Source organism: Eutrigla gurnardus (genome assembly GCF_963514095.1).
Source record: "Eutrigla gurnardus genome assembly, chromosome: 13".
Classification (NCBI taxonomy): Eukaryota; Metazoa; Chordata; class Actinopteri; order Perciformes; family Triglidae; genus Eutrigla; species Eutrigla gurnardus.
The window spans coordinates 13,247,897-13,267,642 of NC_139936.1; the positions used below are offsets into that span (position 1 = coordinate 13,247,897).

The 19,746-nt window shown below is 41.6% G+C and overlaps 1 protein-coding gene across 5 annotated transcripts in view; it reads right to left on the bottom strand.

Moving 5' to 3' along the window:
* Positions 1-19,746, bottom strand: part of LOC311023472 (ras-specific guanine nucleotide-releasing factor 2) — a 43,894-nt gene that overhangs the window by 2,284 nt on the left and 21,864 nt on the right. The window contains exons 4-28 of one of the 5 annotated variants that reach the window (XM_084025319.1): positions 17,465-17,554; positions 17,206-17,342; positions 16,928-17,044; positions 16,709-16,788; positions 14,701-14,894; positions 14,450-14,559; positions 14,191-14,309; positions 13,345-13,505; positions 13,173-13,239; positions 12,583-12,719; positions 11,992-12,074; positions 11,364-11,567; positions 9,899-9,991; positions 8,018-8,466; positions 6,437-6,562; positions 5,697-5,786; positions 4,393-4,499; positions 3,148-3,260; positions 2,728-2,815; positions 2,076-2,179; positions 1,674-1,758; positions 1,366-1,563; positions 886-965; positions 660-777; positions 499-567 (exon numbers count right to left, since the gene is read on the bottom strand). In XM_084025319.1, the coding sequence (XP_083881445.1) occupies positions 499-567; positions 660-777; positions 886-965; positions 1,366-1,563; positions 1,674-1,758; positions 2,076-2,179; positions 2,728-2,815; positions 3,148-3,260; positions 4,393-4,499; positions 5,697-5,786; positions 6,437-6,562; positions 8,018-8,466; positions 9,899-9,991; positions 11,364-11,567; positions 11,992-12,074; positions 12,583-12,719; positions 13,173-13,239; positions 13,345-13,505; positions 14,191-14,309; positions 14,450-14,559; positions 14,701-14,894; positions 16,709-16,788; positions 16,928-17,044; positions 17,206-17,342; positions 17,465-17,554 (3,219 nt within the window). Of the gene's footprint in view, positions 1-498; positions 568-659; positions 778-885; positions 966-1,365; positions 1,564-1,673; positions 1,759-2,075; positions 2,180-2,727; positions 2,816-3,147; positions 3,261-4,392; positions 4,500-5,696; positions 5,787-6,436; positions 6,563-8,017; positions 8,467-9,898; positions 9,992-11,363; positions 11,613-11,991; positions 12,075-12,582; positions 12,720-13,172; positions 13,240-13,344; positions 13,506-14,190; positions 14,310-14,449; positions 14,560-14,700; positions 14,895-16,708; positions 16,789-16,927; positions 17,045-17,205; positions 17,343-17,464; positions 17,555-19,746 lie in introns of all 5 variants that reach the window. The other 4 variants (XM_084025318.1, XM_084025317.1, XM_084025321.1 and 1 more) reach the window with 4 other exon arrangements.

A 19,746-nucleotide genomic window follows, 5' to 3' on the forward strand; every position in this document is an offset into this window, starting at 1 on the left:
ATGTGCTGCTTAACTCCAATTAAATTTAGATCTCATAGATGGCTTCATCTGAACTACTTTCCACGGTTCTCTGATTGGTCCAGCTAATCGCTGCAAGCGTTACACTGATACTCAGTGGATGTTTGAAAGATGAATATCTTGAAGCAGAAACAGGATCGGTGATTCAAGATGGATTCTGCAGGGCCGTGTTTTAAGGTCAGAAACATGTATTTTCCAGATTACCATATATCAAAGGTATTTTAATAATCCATCACAACAGCTGCTGATACCAGGACTTCCATAAATCATAATTCTTACAATACTTTGTATCATAATTGCTTAAATTTTATTTGAAAGTATTACTGTGTTTGTTGTTGTTTTAAAGCATTTTCTAGCTGTGGTTTCTAACAGTTGTATATAAATACAGTTTATAATCTATTATGTTTTTAATGTACTGTACATTCCATGATGTTCAGTGCTGCTCGTCAGAAATAAAAGGCGTATTCACAGAAAACGTACCTTGGCTTGATGCTCTATTCTGTACGGAGTCTGCTGAAACTGTCGGATCTCTCTGATGATGTGCGATATCTAAAGAAAATGTGGAATGTAGTTGATGATTAAAGTAAAAAATATACATGCCAGGGTGATTTAAATAATTTTGGACATATGTATGTGCCTACCATCCTCATTTTGGAGAAGTTGACAAGACCTTCCTCAGTAAAATTGGGCGTTCCCTCCTCGATAAAGGCCAGATCTGTTAGATACATTCCCAGGTATGGTACACTTGGAGGGTTGCAGCTGGAGGAAGAAAGAGTTAAGGAATAATATGCATTGAAAAATAGATAAAAGCACATTTTAATTGTCTTATTTGTTATATGTATCATGTTATCATCGACAAAGTCTCACTTTTTCAGGGTCTCCCTCAGATTTTTAAACCTTCCCTCAGAGGACACGGTCTTCTGCAGTTTGTCCATGAGGGCTTTAGTCTGCAAGACCACAAATCAGCATTTAAAATCATTACAAAAAGACTATTATGAACAATGTAGGACAAACAACACAGTCGCATTAGCCCAAGGTCCACTTACTCTTAATAAAACATAACCATAATGAAATGGCAAAATCAAATTTGCTTTGGTCCTGTATAGTCAGCATGGCTTAGCTGAGAGACAGACAGGCTGTAATTGATTTAGTGTTCATCAGAAATGGACAGAGAGTAGATACTAAACATTACAGGTAAATGCCTCTCTGCATCGTCTTTGAATTCTCTAATGAAATCAAGTCTACCTACATTTGAAGACATTACAGAGACCAAAGAACATTCTCCTGATCGTCTATGCTTAGGTAAACTTAATATTCACAGAGAGGATTGATGGGCAATTATTCCACCTGTTTGCTGACTTTAGCCCAGGTCTTCTTCAAACGGTAGATGGCACTGCGATTGAGCGCCGATGTGATCTCCAGCACGCCGTTGTAGTTGTTGAGACAGCGGCAGATGTCAGCCACAGCAATCCACTTCTCTATGGAGTTGGCCCTCGAGCCCACATCGGTGTGGGTCATAATCTGTGATGCTACCAGGTTGCTCATCTGGAAAAGGGAAGAAAGAAAAAAAAGAGAATGTGTTAAGGACGTGTTTTGGATATTTACAGAAGGGTAAGGAAAAAAAGAAGTAGTGATAAGATACTGAAAGAGCTTACATCATTGAAGTGTTGAGTAGTTTTCATGATGTATGGTGTCCTCTCTGTCTTATCAACCTTCATCCAGCCCTGCCCCAGGAACTCTCTTAAAGAGTGGGGACAGACACATGAGTCCAAATGCGATGTCACAAACTAACAGGAAGCCCAGTAATATCAATAGATAGAAGTTACATCAGGTAAAGCAGGTGTTACAGATGTGTTGCTGATCTGAGGGGAAACCCTTCCTCATACTAGCAGTTTACCACATTGTGATGTCGATATCTTATCGATCAATGTAAAATCATTTGTCCATATAAAGTTAAACTAAAGTTGCTCTCATAATAAGCAGTATCCGTAAAGGTGATTTTGTTTGGTTTGGCCTGATGGCAGATCACAGTGTGTGAGAACTATGAGAGGACTGACTCATAAGGGATGCTCCTGAAGACGATGTGATCCAGAAGAGTGATCTGCTCGGCCAGCTCCATCGCTGGGAGAGACTCAAAACACTCTGCCTTCGGACAGTCCGCCTAAACACACACACACACACACACACACAGTCAGAAACTAACAAATATTCACACCATAACACAGATAACAAGCAGATATGAATATCTAATAAAGAGACGAGCTATGATGGATGTGCGTTATGACAGTTGACGGTTCCCTGGAGACTGTCACGGTCAGGATCGGGTGTGTGTGTGTGTGTGTGTGTGTGTGTGTGTGTGTGTGATTCCCACTCTTTATTAAGTTTAGATAATTAACCAGGGGCATTCATAACTCCTGATTATTTGGTATTTGGGGGGGGGGGGGGGGGTGCATATTAATGTGTAAGTACTGAAGTTCACTGGCTTCATAGAAGCGGGTCATCCCATAGAGAACCAGATAATATCCAAATTAAAAACTGCATCAATCCGCCAGTCTGCAATTACAAGAGGTTTACATTATGCAGTAGAATTTCTTTTCTCCGCAGTCTGCTGCTGCTTCATTTACCCAACAGAATAATATCATTATATTGTATTATCCTAAAAATCCTAAAAAGATCTTCGCTGTAAAAAAATAAATACGTTTTTCTCACCATCTGTAAGATGTCCTCTATCCTCAGCTGGGCATCGTCCTGCTCGTCTTGAGAAAGGGCACTAGGTGACAGAGTAGAATAAAATAGACTAAAACAGAATAAAGAAAAAAACAGAACAGAATACAACAGAACAAAAAAATAACAGGAACATAACAGAATACAACAGATTAGAATAGAACAAAACAAAATAGACCGAAACAGAACAGAACAAAATAGAAAAAAATAGATTAAATAGAGCAGAATAGAATAAATAAACAAAATAATAGAATAGAATAAGAAGAAGCTTTCATGTTAACCAAATATTAAATGGAAGACACTTTGATGGCAGACAACAAACTCAACTTTTAAGTGTTGCGTTCAAGTGTGTGTGTGTGCATATCTGTGTGTGTGTGTGTGCATATCTGTGTGTGTGTTTGATACCTTAGTATGTTGGCGGTGGCTTTTCTCTCCTGAGGGAGGAGGTCTGGATCTCTGAGCACCTCCTCCAGGAGACAGATCACCGACATCTTCAGTTCCCCGTTCATTTCAAAGTCCTGAACACAAACACAAATTAACCTCTATATTTGAAACCAACTCCACCACTGCATAAGTCGGACCCTAACAGTGACCTAAACCTAATTCTGATTTAAAATCTAAATAAACCATACTTAACTAAAAAAGTGAAGTGTTCTCTCTAAGTGCGAACACTTTCTAAGTGTTCTTCACAAAATCTTCTATCATGGCATTATTTCATTTTAGACCATAATATTGATATTTCTAGTGACAAGAGATTCCTTATGCATCTTACATAATATATGTTAAATGGGGTCTTTACAATGAATTGATGGTGATTATATATATTGTATATCTGTGTTGCATTATGCACATTGCTTTTAGTTTTCATAATAGTTTGGGTTGGCTGACACCAGGCAGTGAAGTGGATGTATAACGTACACTCTGGAAAGCTAATTAACATACCTGATGTTCCAAGGTAAAGTACACTCAGAGGTATTTAAAGCTACCACAACAGTATAAAGAGTGGCATAATATCTGGCGGTTGAAACATGAATGTAGTCTCATATTATATCATCATATGACCAATCATCAATCACTCATGAGCCCCCTTCGTCCTTCCAGCCTTTACATCTCCTTTTCCTCCTCTTTTTCCCTTTTCACTGCCACCTCAATTCAACTCTTGTTCAAAGGTCACTTTTAACAAGCTCTTTGTTCTTTGGCCTCCCAAAGAGAAATGTGAGTGGGTGTACAGTATGTATGTCTTGCTTTGTCTCTACTAATAAGCTGATGAAAGCCGGCCTGTCATCGCAGCAGTTTGTGTTACTGAAGAAAAATACATAAAAGAGATCGATGCAGTTAGACCTCTAAGCGGGCGGTCAGGCAATTACAGTGATATTCACTTCATTAGAGGCAACGCTGGCTGTTTAGCAGAAGAGGAGGTGGACCGTGGCGAGTTGAACTGGTCGTCCAATTGACACGCAGCAAGAGGATTCAGCCAGTGTTTGTGTGTGTGTGTGGCTGTTTACGCACTCAAGTGAAAGCAGAGGAGCAGAGAGAGAACGCATTGGACACCTTTAATGAGACCACAGACTTGATAAGCCCAGCATAAACAGGAAACCACACACACACACACACACACACACACACACGCACACACGCATGCAGACGGACCTGTGAGTGTTTGGAAACCCAGTGGCGCAGCACGTTGAGAACTCGGTTAGTTGCAGCCCGGCGGATGATGAACTCTTTATCACAAGTTCTTTCAGAGTTAGTAAACACTAGATTTAAGAAAAAACAAAAAGACACAGAGAGAATATGTTATTGCTATTTGATCATCAAAAGGTTTTAATGATGACCTGAGGTTTAACAGTATTTACCGACAAATATAAATATATGTCAGCGGTTGGAAAGTATTGAAATTGAAAAGTAAGAGTAATGCTTCATTAAAAGTATTTAAAACTTTTACAGAAGTAATCTTTGTGTGTTGAGCAAGTAAAAGACTGGATGTGCCAAAACTTCCTACAACTAAATGAGGACAAAACTGAGATAATTGTTTTTGGTGCTAAAAAAGAAAGGTTTAAAGTAATTCAACACCTTCACTCTCTGTCCCTGAAAAACCTCAAACAAAGCCAGAAATCTTGGGGTTATTATGGATTCTGATTTACATTTCGACAGTCACGTTAAATCAGTAACAAAATCAGCCTACTATCACCTAAAAAATGTAGCAAGACTTAGAGGGCTCATGTCAGCTCAAGACTTAGAAAAACTTGTACATGCCTTTATTACTAGTAGGCTAGACTACTGTAATGGTCTCCTTGCAAGTCTTCCGAAAAAAACTGTCAGGCAGCTACAGCTTGTTCAGAACGCTGCTGCTAGAGTTCTTACAAAGACCAAAAAATGTGAGCACATTACACCAATTCTTAAATCCTTACATTGGCTCCCTGTATGTCAGAGGATTGATTTCAAAATCCTCCTGCTCACATATAAATCACTACATGGTCTAGGACCGAAGTATATCACTGATATGCTCCCACTACATAAGCCTTCTAGACCACTAAGATCTTCTGAGACCAATCTGTTAGTGATTCCCAGAGTAAACAACAATCACGGGAGAGCATCATTTAGTCACTATGCAACAAATGGCTGGAATAAACTTCCTGAAGATGTAAGACTTGCCCCAACTCTGACCACTTTTAAAACTAGACTGAAAACTGTTATGTTCACCATAGCTTTCTGCTAAATCTTTTGAATGTCTGCACTGTTTTTAATTATTGCAAATATGTTTTTATTCTCCTTTCTTTCTGTAATGCATTTTTAATTTTTTTTATTATTTTCTTTTAATTCTTCTATTTTTTTTCTTCTCACTTTGTTTTATGATGTGAAGCACTTTGAGTCTGCCTTGTGTATGAAATGTGCTATACAAATAAAGTTGCCTTGCCTTGCCTTGCCTTGTGTGTGTGTGTGTGTGTGTGTACCTGGTGGTGAACCATGTCCTGCTGCTGCCGTGGCAATTGCAAAGGCTGAAGCAGGAGAGACTGGGCAGCGTGAGTTTTCCCCTGACTGGACTGCAGACACACAAACTCATCATCAAAGGCAACGATACTGTGATACGTTTTGCTGCTGTCACCATGAGCAGTCGTTTTACTATAAAAAGTAAATTTATTATATATAACCAAATAGATGGTAGTTGCTTGGGAACCTACAGCTGAAAGATTCACACGTACGTATTTATATTCACAATAAATACATACAAGACAAACCATTCAAAGTTTGTCTTACTATTCATAGTGATGACCTTTAAAAAAACAGAATACAGAAAACACAATCTGCACATTACAGTCTCTGTGTCAGCAGTATTACAAGTTAAGTTAGCTAATTTGTTTATACATCATCATCATCATCATCATCATCACTCAGTCACACTGGAACATTAATGCCATGGTCTGACTGAATGTGAACGATGTGTTATGCTGCTGTATTAAAGATGTCAGCCTCCAGGGTTAGGGACCTTTTGCCTTGCTCTGTCAGTGGGCACAGCACTGCCCACTGTGAGGGCCTCTAGCTGTGACACTATGGACTAGTTATGAGTCATAAAACACACACACACACACACACACACACACACACACACACACACACACACACACACACACACACACACACACACACACACACACACACGCACACACACACACACACACACACAGACTGTTACCTCCAGGCTGCCTGTAGCGGAGGTGTCGAGGTGTTGAAGGGGAGCGACTCGGAGATATGTCTCCTGCTTCGCTGCTCTGAGGAGACTCTGGGATGATTTTCTCCAGTGACACCGACTCCAGCACAGCTAGACGGGAGTAAAGGAGAAGGGGACAAGAATAATGATGATGATGATGATTATGATCATAGCGGTGGCCAGAACTTTTTGAGGAGAACTTTATTACACTTTAGTTCACAGCCATGTATAGATTACTCAGTATAGACAGTGGATAACATCAAGACTTGCGTTTGTTCCCCCACACAGTTTGTGTAAGTCAATGCTACGCCGGTGATATTAACTGGTCTTCATGTACATGTATGAACAGTGGGTTTAGATCTGGTGTGAATGCCAAGACAAACTTTCACATCAAACCATCCAGTGACCCCGTGTTCCCTGTCATATATTATGTTTCTACATTCATTTGTACCGGTTTTCCCTGTCACTCTTACCAGGAGTTCTACTCTAGATGTTACTACTGTGCTTATGCATTCTGGTGTTTTGCTTTGGAAATAGCACCGTTTCTTTCGAACAGATGAGCAACACGGAGAGATTGACTGCGACGGGTTTCACCTGATGACTCTTCAACATATGCTCGGATGTGCTGCCAATTCTTCAGCAACAGAAAAAGCACCAAGACAGAGGAGTAAGCTCAGCATACGACAAGAAAGATATGCAAATATCTGCATGTGTATATATATATGCAACAAAATAAAGGTTTAACAGCTAACAAAACTGAGAGACAGTGTGCAGAGGAGGTGAGAATAGCTTGATGGTACGATCGCTCACGGCTGTTTGTCTCCTACTGAGCGGTTAGCAGCTGCCACACACACACACACACACACACACACACACACACACACACACACACACACACACACACACACATGTTGAGGGTCTAACTGCAGCTTGTCCTTGCAGTGCTGCTTCAGATGCAGAGACACTAACTCTCTCTAGCCTGATTGGCCCGTTTGACACCACTGTTAGTGGTCAGCTGACTCAAGACAAATTAAAGGTAATAATGATGTCCAGGCGCCTCTTACAGGGAACCCTTCACACTGTGCAATGACCTCCAGCTCTTTTTCAGTACACCAATAATGCTTTAGTGTAAACTGTTTATCGACATTCAGTCACAGATAACGTACAGCCTAATAAGCCAAGCACAGTGTAGAAGCACAGAATGAGACTTTAAATCATCTGCTCCACAATTCAGCCGTTACAGCTTTTTTATCATCCACTATTATTGTGAGATTAAAAAGAACAATAATCCCCTTTTGACATGATTTATTGCAGGACACCACTAAACCCTCTATCAGAACCACTGTCACTGTGGAAGCATGAAACGTAAAACAGTTAACGGTGCCTCACCTCTAACCATATCCTATCACGTCATTGATGATGGGTGAGGTGAGAGGTCAAACAAACTTCAAAGGATCAACTGCGTATGTATTGGAATTAATATGAATAAATAATAAATACATTCAGCCCTGATGTTCTATATAGAATACGTGTTTGCATTGTATTTGTGTGGAAACTAGAACACACCTCTGCGGATGCTCCGTCTCAGTTTGCCACAGAAAGGGTCGACCTTGGGCACCTCCTCCCCTTCTGCACTCGGGCAGGGACTCTGGTCTGGGGACAAGGGAATGGGAGGGACTTGGTCCTGCGGTGGCTTGGAGTTGCTGGGTGGAGGGGAGGTGGTCGGAGTTGGGGTTGGAGGAGTGTGGGCTGACGTGGGGCTACTGGCAGCAGACCCGGTAGTGTTAAGGTTGACGCTGGAGTTTGACAGAGGACTGGTTAGCTCGAGACCTCCGACCCTGGCAGTGACGGGAGAGTGGAGGGAAAGCTTTCGCGTGCGGACCGGGGAGGAGGTGCGGGACGGGATGGACAGAGGAGGAGGAGAAGAGAACTTGCGGCAGAGACGAGGAGATTTGTCGTTGCTGTGCTCGCCACTTCTGTTGTTCTGGTTGGTGGCAAAGAACAGCTCCAAGGACCTGAAAGGGGGGGAAGAAAAATCGTGAGCAAAATGTTTTGTCTCATTGAAACATTTCAGATTTAAGACACACTGGGGACCTCGAGGTTTGTTACATTTGTGAAATTAGTTATCTAGAGTGACTTATTAAGAATGGGCTTTGCAGTCTGAAGATATAAGTGACACAATTGTTATTGTGTTGTGTCTGTACTCCAGCAGACTGGGTTGGTAAAACAATGTCTTTAATTTAGGGGTGTTTACATCCACATCAGATGAAAGCATTAGGAAACTTGGTATACATGGTTCCCCAGTTTTAATGAACAGGAGGTACCCTGAACAAGTTAACGTGAATTTAAATTTGCTCGTATTGTAATCTTTAATGATTTAACAGATGAACATAGTGGAACATTTAGCAGCTCACAAGATATTACAATAGATTTGAGATTTCCCTCAGTTGGTGGAGACCAACAGAGCTAAAAAGAGAGTGAATATTGCATTTTTATTCATCAAGTGATCATTACAGGACTGCTTATGTTGCTCTATGTCTTCTGGATGTGGAAAACTGTTTGGCATGTTTGCCATATTAACTTTATATGGTGGTTTTACCCTCTATTCTGGTCTTCAGCAGGCGATTGAGTTCAAACTACCCTAAAACTGTTCAGTAAACGTGTATGTGAAAAAACCTTTAAAGGTTAAAACATTATTGATTTAAGTAGTTTGATTATTTTCCTAAAGCAGGAACGTCATAGAATAGAATAACAAAAAAAAATCATCATTGCAGACTACATTTGAAACAATGAAACGTTTTATTCTCCAGGCAATGAAAGTGCAAAAGCTTTAATCAACAAGCATTTCATGATGACATTAACACCACTCAGTCGTGAGTACAGAGCTGCATCAAGGGAGGAGTAATCATGCACGAATAAACACATCCATCATTTATTCACACAAGCCAGTTTTTCAGGAGGAAATCGAGGAAGAAACTGCATCCCAGATCGTAGAGTAGGGGGAGGGAATGGACAGGAGATAAAGGAAGGAACGATTCATGACAAGCGGAGAGGAGCACTACTGAAGGACTTTGAAGCAAGCAGTGGAAGATGCTCACGAGAAGAATATAGAGGAGGAGAGACACAAAAGGGAGTGATGTGAATGCAGAGGAAAGAAACAGCCTTGAGGAAGTGATGCTCCAGTGAGAGAACATGCTCCAGAAAGAATTTCCCTCCTTGCATTCTCGCCTATGTATCATCAACCTAAAATGTTTCAAACTGGTGATATTAAAACTGCTGTGCATCGAACCATTCGCTTAAAGAGAAAGATAGCCGGTAAATAAAGAAATAAAGGGGAAAGTCATGCATCAGTGAAGTGTCAGCCCAAGACCAGAGGAGAGGAAGGACAGGCGGGTAACGTTGGAAAGAGACAGTCAGGTGGAGGACAGAGAGAGGAGAGTCAGTTACTTGGACTGATCCATGGCTATCTTCTTGATCTTCAGACTGTAGTCGGGACAGATGGATGAGATGGACAGACGGTCAAATGAGTGGTACTGCGCCCTGTAGTTAGAAGGGAAATGAAGACACAAGAAGGACAGATGACTAAATGGATGAGGGTGGTGGTTGGACTGAAACATGAAAATGCAAAAAGCACAAGATGTGACAAAGCTTGAAGGTGGTTTGAGGGAAGATGACGGAGGGATCATGGGTGAAAAGGTGTGTTTGAGGAGGATGAGGGGCAGCGGAAAAGTCCATTGAAAACCGATCCAGAGAGCTGTGTTAAAATCTGTGTTCATGCATTAATGTGTTTATGTATGTGTCCAAAACAGGAGGGGCCTCTAGCAGAAAGGGGCGAAAATGAAACGGGGAATAGAGAAAACATTTAAATCAACCAAATGGGGACTTTGACTTGAAAAGCCCCTTTAAAGGTTCATTCTAATCATTTCGGATTCTAATCAAAATTGGAAATTGTAGAGCTCCAATCTTTGCCAACAAATGCTCAAAAGAAAAAGAAAGAATTATTAATGATGAAATGTAAAAGATATAATACACAAAATTTGTAAAAGCCATGAAATGCAACTACATACATATATAAAAGTCTACAGCCATGCTCGCCGCTCTTGAGGCTGTGCTAAGGCAGACAGTATGCATGTTTAGCAGGCATACAGTTTCCTGTTTCTATCTTGGTTCAGTATGTGAACACGTTTGATATTTAGCTTTAAATGCAAATTACAGCTGACGGGAATGCATTTGTTTTTTTGGGTATTTGGTCAACGTAGAGCCAGCATGGCTTAAAAGCACAAAATGAAATTAAAACTGAATATTTAACAACCCATTAGAACACAAAACATCATGTTCATAATCATCCTATTGTACTGGCTCTCTGGTGAATGTAGGAGACAATAAAGTGGAAGGTTTGACTAGAAGACTAGACAGGGACCGCATCCATTACATAGTTAAGCATATCCTGTTGCTGCCATGTTTAACCAATAGCCTTCCTGCACACCTCTGGACTCTGGATGAGTCTTCCTTGTTCTCCTCCAGTGAAGGCAGCCACAGCACACAGTGTGTTAGCCTTTACATTCACACCTGCCCTTGGAGCAGAAGAAGAGAGAGAGAGCCTGTATAAAGTCGGGAGAGGAAGAAGTATATTCCTATGGTCTGTGCCAAAACCTTTGTTGTCTGGTTTGTATTTCAACCAGCAGGTATTCAACCTTTTGGACAAACAGTCCAAACCACATTGACCCACATCTGAATGCATCATGCCAATAAAACACTCTTGTAAGACTTGTGTAATGCAAATCCACATTCTTGCATATTTCACACATTCATACAAACAAAATACAGACAGACACACAAACACAAGTTCTGTCTGAATCAATGCCTCTCCAGTGTTTGCGAAAGCATATTTTGTGTGTTTGCGTTGTATGACCTGATAGGTATGGAGGAGAAGGGCTTCTTGTAGATGTCGGCCAGTTTGTCCATGACCACCGTTGCCGTGGTGAAAATCCTGTACGTGTGCAGGAAAGTGTTGAGGAAGTCTATGGAGAGGAAGCGCAGGTCGGTCAGCCTCTCGAGCAGCCGCTCCACGCTGGCGTAGCGGATCTGGGGGACCTTGCAGGAGTTGAGCGTCTTGCTGAAGCAAATGTCAACATCATCTTTATGGAGACGCACATCGGATCTGATGGATACACACGTACGCACATACACACACACAAGCGTGGGTGACTGCTGGACTGATAAACAAGGAAAAGGTTATGAAAGTAGCTGAGCAAAAACAGCCAAGTAAAAAAGAGAGAAATGAATAAAGAAAATCCAACATATTCCAAAGAGGGAGGCTAGAAATAATAGTGGATACCAAAGAATACTTTTGAGCAGAAATAAATGTAAAAGAAATAATAATAAAAAAAAAAGCATAATACATAACAAACAGCCTAACAATTTACGGTACATCGACACATCAACTGTAACATTTTCACCTATGCCTACATCATATATTTTACAACACTGGCATTAGGAGATGGGATTTCCTCCTCACACACACACATGTACATACTTACTTGATCATATGAGGCACAGTGACTTTAGAGTTCTCCTCAAATACACTGGTCATCAAGCCATTACAGCGGATGTTATCTATACACTACAGAGACAGAGACAACAGGAAGATCAGCAATGAGAGAATAAAGAGAAGGAATGATGGGAAAGTGAGAATACATTCGATGACGGGATGATGGGTGGAGTCTGTAACACCACTAAACATGTCAGAGAGCGAACTGCTGGAGGTTCATTTCAACAAATCTTCCTTGCACTCCTTTGTTTATCTGGGCACTCCCATCGAATTAAAACAAATGCAAGAGAAATGCTTCAAAAGTCTGGCTGACAAGGAATTGAAGAAACCATGAGCCATTTAAAACCGTCAATGTAACTTTTTCTCTGTGTGATAGGAACGAGGTCTGACATGCTTCTGTGGTGCTGCTGTGTACCGAGGCAGTGAGGCGAGCTCGCCCCTGGGGAACTGCACCCGTGTCTGTGTTTACTTCTCACTAAGCCTTCTCAATGCCCAGCGGAGACACGCCGGCGTTATATGGAGGTTCTTGTTGGTGGTTCCTGTGTTTGTCTGGCTGTGTGCTTGTTTCTTGACTTCTTACCTGGCTAATATCGCTGGTCCACGCTGCCTTCTCCTGCCGCGACGGTGACAGTAGCACCACAGTGAAGGAAGGTGCGTCTGACGGCTCAACCACAAGCTTAAAGTCCAGCTGGCCAAACACCTGACCGCCAGCTTTAGCTGTGTGATAGAGGGAAAAGAAAGAGCTTCTCTTAATAATGAGGATAATAAAAAAAAAGCTTGTGCTTGTACACACACACATGAACACACAGAGGGTTAATTGCAGTAAGTCGACCTGCTATCTGCATTGTACGTGCCCCTGAGGCTTTAAGTGTAAAGATGTGTGTGTGTTGAAGTGTGTATATGTGTGTGGGTTTTTCATCAGACTCCCTATTTGCAAAATGAATCCTCAGGCCAAAATAATAATAATAATAATAAAGGACAAAGATCATCAATGTCAAAAGATTAAAGCCCGACATTTAAAGGGGTGATCGTCTGATATTTAAAGGAAGTCATTTCTGGACACTTAGAATCTGACACTGAATTAACCTCCGGGGGCCTAAATGAGGCAATAAGAGCTGCTTGTTTGTCGACTGACGCAGACACAGCACTTCACAGATGTGGTAAACTTACACTCCTCGTCGCTGGCATCTGGTTCCTCTATGAGAGTGCAATCGATGAGGGACAAAACTCCGCCTTGCTGCGGAGTCGAAATCAAGAGTTGAATCGCACAATTTTTTTTTTATTTTGTTAAAAAGTTGCGATCGTTAACAAAATGCATTTCCACCCTGAAATCTACTCTCACCTTAAGAAGGTGCAGTTTCCCCCCTGAGCTGCGTGTACAGACGAGGAAGTGTTTGGTGAAGAGGAAGCACTGCCGTTCCCCTTCCTTCTTCAGAGAGAGGGAGCCCAGGCGGACCTTACTTAGCTTCCCTCGCTCCACAGACGGCAGCTGGATCAGAGAGCCTGGGGAGCAGGAGGGGAGCAGGATTACATTACATTTCATTAAGCTGACACTAAGCTGAGGGTTGTGTTTGCTAAGCAGCTGCGGTGGCACAAATACACATGTGTAAAAAGCAACATTTCTGACCTACTCCTTTCGGTACACATGCATTTCCTGTGTTTTGCTGGAGACGGAAGATGGAAAAACGCAGGAGGAGATCATTAAAAAAGGGTGGATTCGGTGGCATAAACTGCATCTCTGCTTGAAGCAATAACATGGTGTCAGCACACCACGCTTAAGTGACAAGTGAAGAGGTCAGATACGATGGCTTATTAGGGTTTGCACACTGTGGCAATCAGCATACGTCTTACTGCTGCAGATATGGTTCTTTCCCAAGAGCACATCATCATGCAGGTCTCGGACCAGTGCCTTTACTGGAGCGTCTCTCTAACCACTTGTTGCACTGAGGAATGCCTTTGAGACGTTAGAATAGCCAATTTGTAGAATCACATGTTCACTGGGCAAACTGACATAGAGGCAGATCTCCCCCAGTAGAAAGTATTACAGTAGCTTATGCCATGACTTGGCGACTGAGCTCCACTATGCTCTCAGATCACAGGCTGACAAGCAGGAGGTGTCTTACTGTCAGAAAAACCCACAGAGCTTTGCTTGGCTGGTGAGAAGCGCTGAGAGATGATGAAGACTAACCCTGCCTGACGAAGGTCTGGCTGGTATCCAGGAGGATGTCACAGCCCTCCACTATCATCCTCTCTATGGCCAGGTTCTTCCGGATGTTCTCTGTGTCGCTTACCTCGTCATGCATTACTCTGACACACACACACACACACACACACACACACACACACACACACACACACACACACACACACACGCCAGTTAGTTCAGTGTTTAAATATCAAAATGTATCAGGAAGAATGACGATTCTGAAAATTCTCCAGACACATACCTGGACAGTTCCTCTAATTTGGACTTGGCGAATTCAAGACTCTTACGTTCCACGTGCTCATGAGGCGTGTGTGCCAGTAACTCATGCAAGGTTATAATGTAGCGAGGAATCTTGTAGGAGAAAACGGAAATGCGAAAGGGAAAAAAGGTTGTTAAACACATGGATGAATTAACATAATGATCGTCGATGTTTGTATTTACGTTACAATATGTCTGTGAGAAATTGTGCGTGAGCTGGAGGCCAGGATCTACCTGGAACATGGGATACGTGAGGAAGGTCTCGAGCATCCTCCCCTCACAGGCAGCGTTGGACTCGTACTGTTTCAGCAGCTTGTCAAAGTCTCTGTTCTGCTTACAGTTGGCCAAAACCTGCAGGCTGTACTGATGGTTACGCACAAACTCCTGATAGATGTTCAGCATGGGCAGCAGGATGTCAAAAAGGTCAGCTAGAAACAAAAACACACACCTACTGTATATACAGTATACTATGTAAGCCAACGTGACGAAATGCAGTTTTCAAGAATGTGCCACCATCAGTTGGTTCCAGTGTGAACATTCGGTTTCTCTGGCAACCATTACTGGAACAATTCCATCGCAGACATGGTTCATTTGAGCCTTTTGCCAGGTTTTTGTGAACGTGCAAATTGACAAGGGTCTTTATGTATTCAATAAATGGCCTTTTTCTGTTTTATCATAGCTTGTTGTGAGGGAATGGTTGAGTGGATGGGAGTGAATGGTTCTTTCGGAATCCTGTTCACGCACTTGGTATTTCGGTATGGTTTTTCATTATAATTATTATGGGTGTTTGGGAATTGTCCAGCTTTCCAGAGACCCATGATTATGTTTGAGTTTTGTTTGTGTGTGTGTGTGTGTGTGTGTGTGTGTGGGAGGGGGGGTTGCCTCACTCTACCTGGCTTGCCTGATAACATCTTTCTGCCTCTCTCTCTACTGGTCTGCAGGGGGAGTTGTTTGGGGTTAGCTTGGCAGCTAATGGGCTGCTGATTGGAGGAAGAATAAAAGGAGTTCCTCCACTGTGGCTCGGGCTCTCGTCTGCTGCTCGGGCCTTCAGTCATGGAGGGCAGGCTGCAGCTCCTTACTCTCCTCTCCCCGCACCTCGACTTTTACACTGCATTACACTGCTGACCTGCACCACACTTATGATTTGACCTACACATGGCATCTTTTGTTGACGTTTATTTAATAAATTATCAATGCTTAAAACGTAATATCGGTGTGGCCTCCCAATGCCATTAAGCTGTTTAATTTTTCTGCTATCCAAACTAGCTGTCTGTTGCTAACAACATTCTAAGCCCTTAGGGCCTGTGTTCATATTTTTTCCAGTTTTTTGTTCAATTGCTGAGAACAACATATTCTCCACCTATGACACTGACCTTCCTGTCATTAAAGGTCTAAATGGCACACATATAAGTCTTTATCGTATATGACAAATTTCAGACTTATTGTATTCTGTATCACACACTGGAATATACCTCCTTACAGTCATGAAGAAATAGCCATGTTATTCATTTAAAAAACTCTTCTACCTCTTCTCTCATTTAAATCCAGCATTCACCATATGTTGGCAGAATTGGTTTCAGGTTCTCGTGCATTCTCTTTGATGTTAAAGCTTTATTGTCAGACACCTTCTTTTTGTTCTTTTCTCTTGGAAAATAGATATTGATCTCAATCAGACCACCTGATAAGATGTCAAATATATATAAATAATATTTTGGAGGCTAAGAATCTTTTTTGAATATTCTATGAAAAATTGATTTGATGTAAAACAAACTCTTGAAAAAATCCCCCAAATCTATATTTACCATGAGCCTGAACCATGGTCTCAGATAACGGTGTTTGAGCATTCAAACCTATTCTTTTTGAATTTATCACAAGTAATTTGCTGTTGTGTCGTTCAGCAGTCTGTCGCCTAAGTGACGCTTATCTGTCGGAGGAGGCTTCTGTTTTAGGAGGTGACTTTGTGGGATGCCTTCTGGTTTGGGTGGTCATTGTCTGTCAAGACAATGAGTGTGCTTGTTGCAGACCGAGATAGGGGAATGAGCGTGTGTGTGTGTGTGTGTGTGTGTGTGTGTGTGTGTGTGAATGCCTAAATGAATGCGGCAATAAGACGTCAAGGCTGATGTTTGAATGAGATAAAGTGGATAACTGAAAACCTGTCCTTGATGTCACTGACGAGCTGCAGAGTGTTTGCATACAGTGTGTTGTTGTGTGTGTTTGTGTGTGAGGCTAAGTAACAGCTTACCCAGCACCAGAGTTGGCCAGTTGGCTAGCCTCGCTTTCAGGCCTTGATGGAAAATCTCATGTAGGAACATGATGGTCTCACTGAAGACACAGTCAAACAAATTTCTCTTTTTGGTTTTCATTTTTAAATCCTCTGTTACTCTCTCTGCTTGCGCCGCCAGCAAAATTAACACTTTTGTGATACAGTTCACAAACAGAGATGGACAGAAACTCTCCGCACCTATTGAGGAAGATGCTGCTGACATCGTCGTGGCTGATGGGGGGTTTCTTGGAGCTGGCAGCCATCCTCAGGGGCCTGAGGAAACAGTTGACCAGGATGTAGAGCTGGTGGACGTACCTGCCGTCACACACACAGGGACAAACAGAAGAACATATATGTATATGTCATACAGTGTGTATCCTCTAATAATGTCTGGGGTTATATATATATATATTATATATATATATATATATATATATATATATATATATATATATATACACGTAGTATTTCCATACTCTGTTTCTGCCTCCACCATGTTGAAGACGATCTGGTTCCTCTTCCTCATGCTCTCGGCGTGAGGAGAGCAGATGTAGTCCTGAACGATGATCTTCCACTTCCTCCGACAGAGCCAGCCCCGCATGAAACTCTGCACCTGAAGAAGTAAAAACGAGGTAGCTTGGACACAGTTGTACATATGGAGCGTATACAAAATGCACACACAACACTTGCAAGAAAAGAGAAAAATGAAAACCCATGTAGAAAATATGTTTTTACCTTTTTGATCTTTTTGATATCTGGGTCTTCATTTTCATGGTTGACATGGTAAGGCCGCATTCGCTCCTTAGTTTTGTTCAGAGCTATAATCTTTTAAGAAAAATTCAATCATAAACAATATGAGCATGATGTGGGTGTAAATAGATGCACAAAAGATGTATTAAAATACAGTAAAATCACATGAAATTGAAACAATGGCCTTCTGAGGTATAATAGTAAGTGAAAGCATTATATTTCTAAAGGGATTAAGAGAAATTTGGTTGAATGTCGTACATGTGTTAGTCATCAATGGGTGCTTGGTGAACAGTTGGTGTGTTTGCACCAGATAGGCATCACACTTCCTCATCTTTGTCGATTTGGTGTCTCCATTCAGAAAGAGAGACGGAGAACGGGGAGGGCTGCTATCAGCTGGTGACAGCCAGCAAATTAAGGCTTTGATATGCTTGATTATCTGCATTATATTTTCCAGCACAAAACAATGAATGGAAATCCTAATATCAAGGCCTTTTAATAACCTAATGTATCTATTCATGACAGTTTTTTGTATCATAGTTACAGCCATGAAATACTCTTTTCAAACCCAAGTGTCAGATTAGCCTTCAGACATCGCTGCAGGTGAGAAAAGTCAGCTGCCTACCACAAAGTAAATGTCATCCTCAACTATAGAGACTGGGGCCCATTGGTGCATTGGATTTACTATTATAGTACTCTTCTATAATACTATTCCTCATCTGACTTCTAGGTTTGTAAACCTGGAAGTACATGATACAGATCAAAAAGGCGAAAAAGGCAGATGCCAAACTCAAAATGTTATTAAGCTGTGGGTGAAAAAATCTCATTTCACACACAGTAGTAAACCTTAATAGTAGACAGCACCACTTCTCTTTAAATAACAGTGATGACTAACTTCGAACATAGCTGCTAAAAGATTTTTCTCTGCATTGCTGTCTTCTGTGAAGAAGTTAACCCAGCAGACGCCATCTCTGTGCCATCTCTGTGCTATATTCATTCCACCTATTTGTTTTTACCTTCAGGCCTCTTGACAACATCCGTTTATCACAGATGGAGAAACGCATGAAAGATGAAAGCAAAGCCATTTGCAGCCACACACTTTCATCCTCGCGAATGTTCTTATTCACCAGCGCTGTCATGCAAATGGCAGCAGAGAGGAGCCGGTCTGCCAACTGTTGACAGTTACAGTGGCTAGTTGGTTTAATTATTCATGAGCTCAGAGCAACACACACATAAACAAACAAACAGGAGTGTGCTTTAATGAGACGGATCACCAACTGCATACTGGCTCTCAAAGTGTAATCCCTTTTTTCATGAGGAGCCCAATTACACAAGCAGATGTTCCCTAATATAAAATGTGTGTGGTTAGCATTTTCATTATCAACGGGGCTCGCCGTATCACGGCAATGAGATATAATCAGTGTGTAGCGAGGAGAAGCGTCCACACGTGTTGCTCTAAGGGGGGATTACAACTAAAAGCAGCGGAACGAGCGAAACCATTCAAAAACGGTGTTATTTCTTCCCAAAGACAGAGCCTCAAAGAGAAAAACATTTATACGAGCCTTTATTGACACAGATGATCCAAGACAGAATTGGAAATAGCAGTGGAGCTGTGATTAATGGAGATGTTAGCCAATGAGCAAACAGCTTCCCCTGGGGGCCAACTGCTGCTCAGACCAGCATTCAATTTCAATCAAGCACCTGTACATTGAGAATAACTCTGCAGTGCCTTCTGGCCATCTATGTGGCACATTAGAGAAAACATGGACACGGGGATTGCTTCTCATCTGGGACAGAAATGATCTGGCGAATCAAAGCAAAGCAGCTACATGGTTTGAATGATTTCCTAGTTCCGTATAACAAACTATCCATTCAGTTGATACCATGTAATTAGTAGCATAACTTATCATATCAAGTAAAACATACAGTGAAACTGTCAATAAGTCGGTGTTTAAGGCAACATACTGTGTTTCACTGTTTTGCATTAAAACAAACTGAGTGAATGTGCGACAAAGGCATCAAATAACTGACAGTGATGTCAGAGTCCGAAGAAAGCTCCCTTATTGTTTACTTCAGAAACGATTAGAGCTATTGATCTAATTACCGTAAACCAATAATTACCTGCTGTCGTCTGTGTGTGTCAGAGGGAATTGTAATTAGTTCTGATTAACAACGTCGTAGCGGCCAGTTGTTTTGTGTGTGTGTGTGTGTGTGTGTGTGTGTGTGTGTGTGTGTGTGTGTGTGTGTGTGTGTGAGAGCACAAACATTTA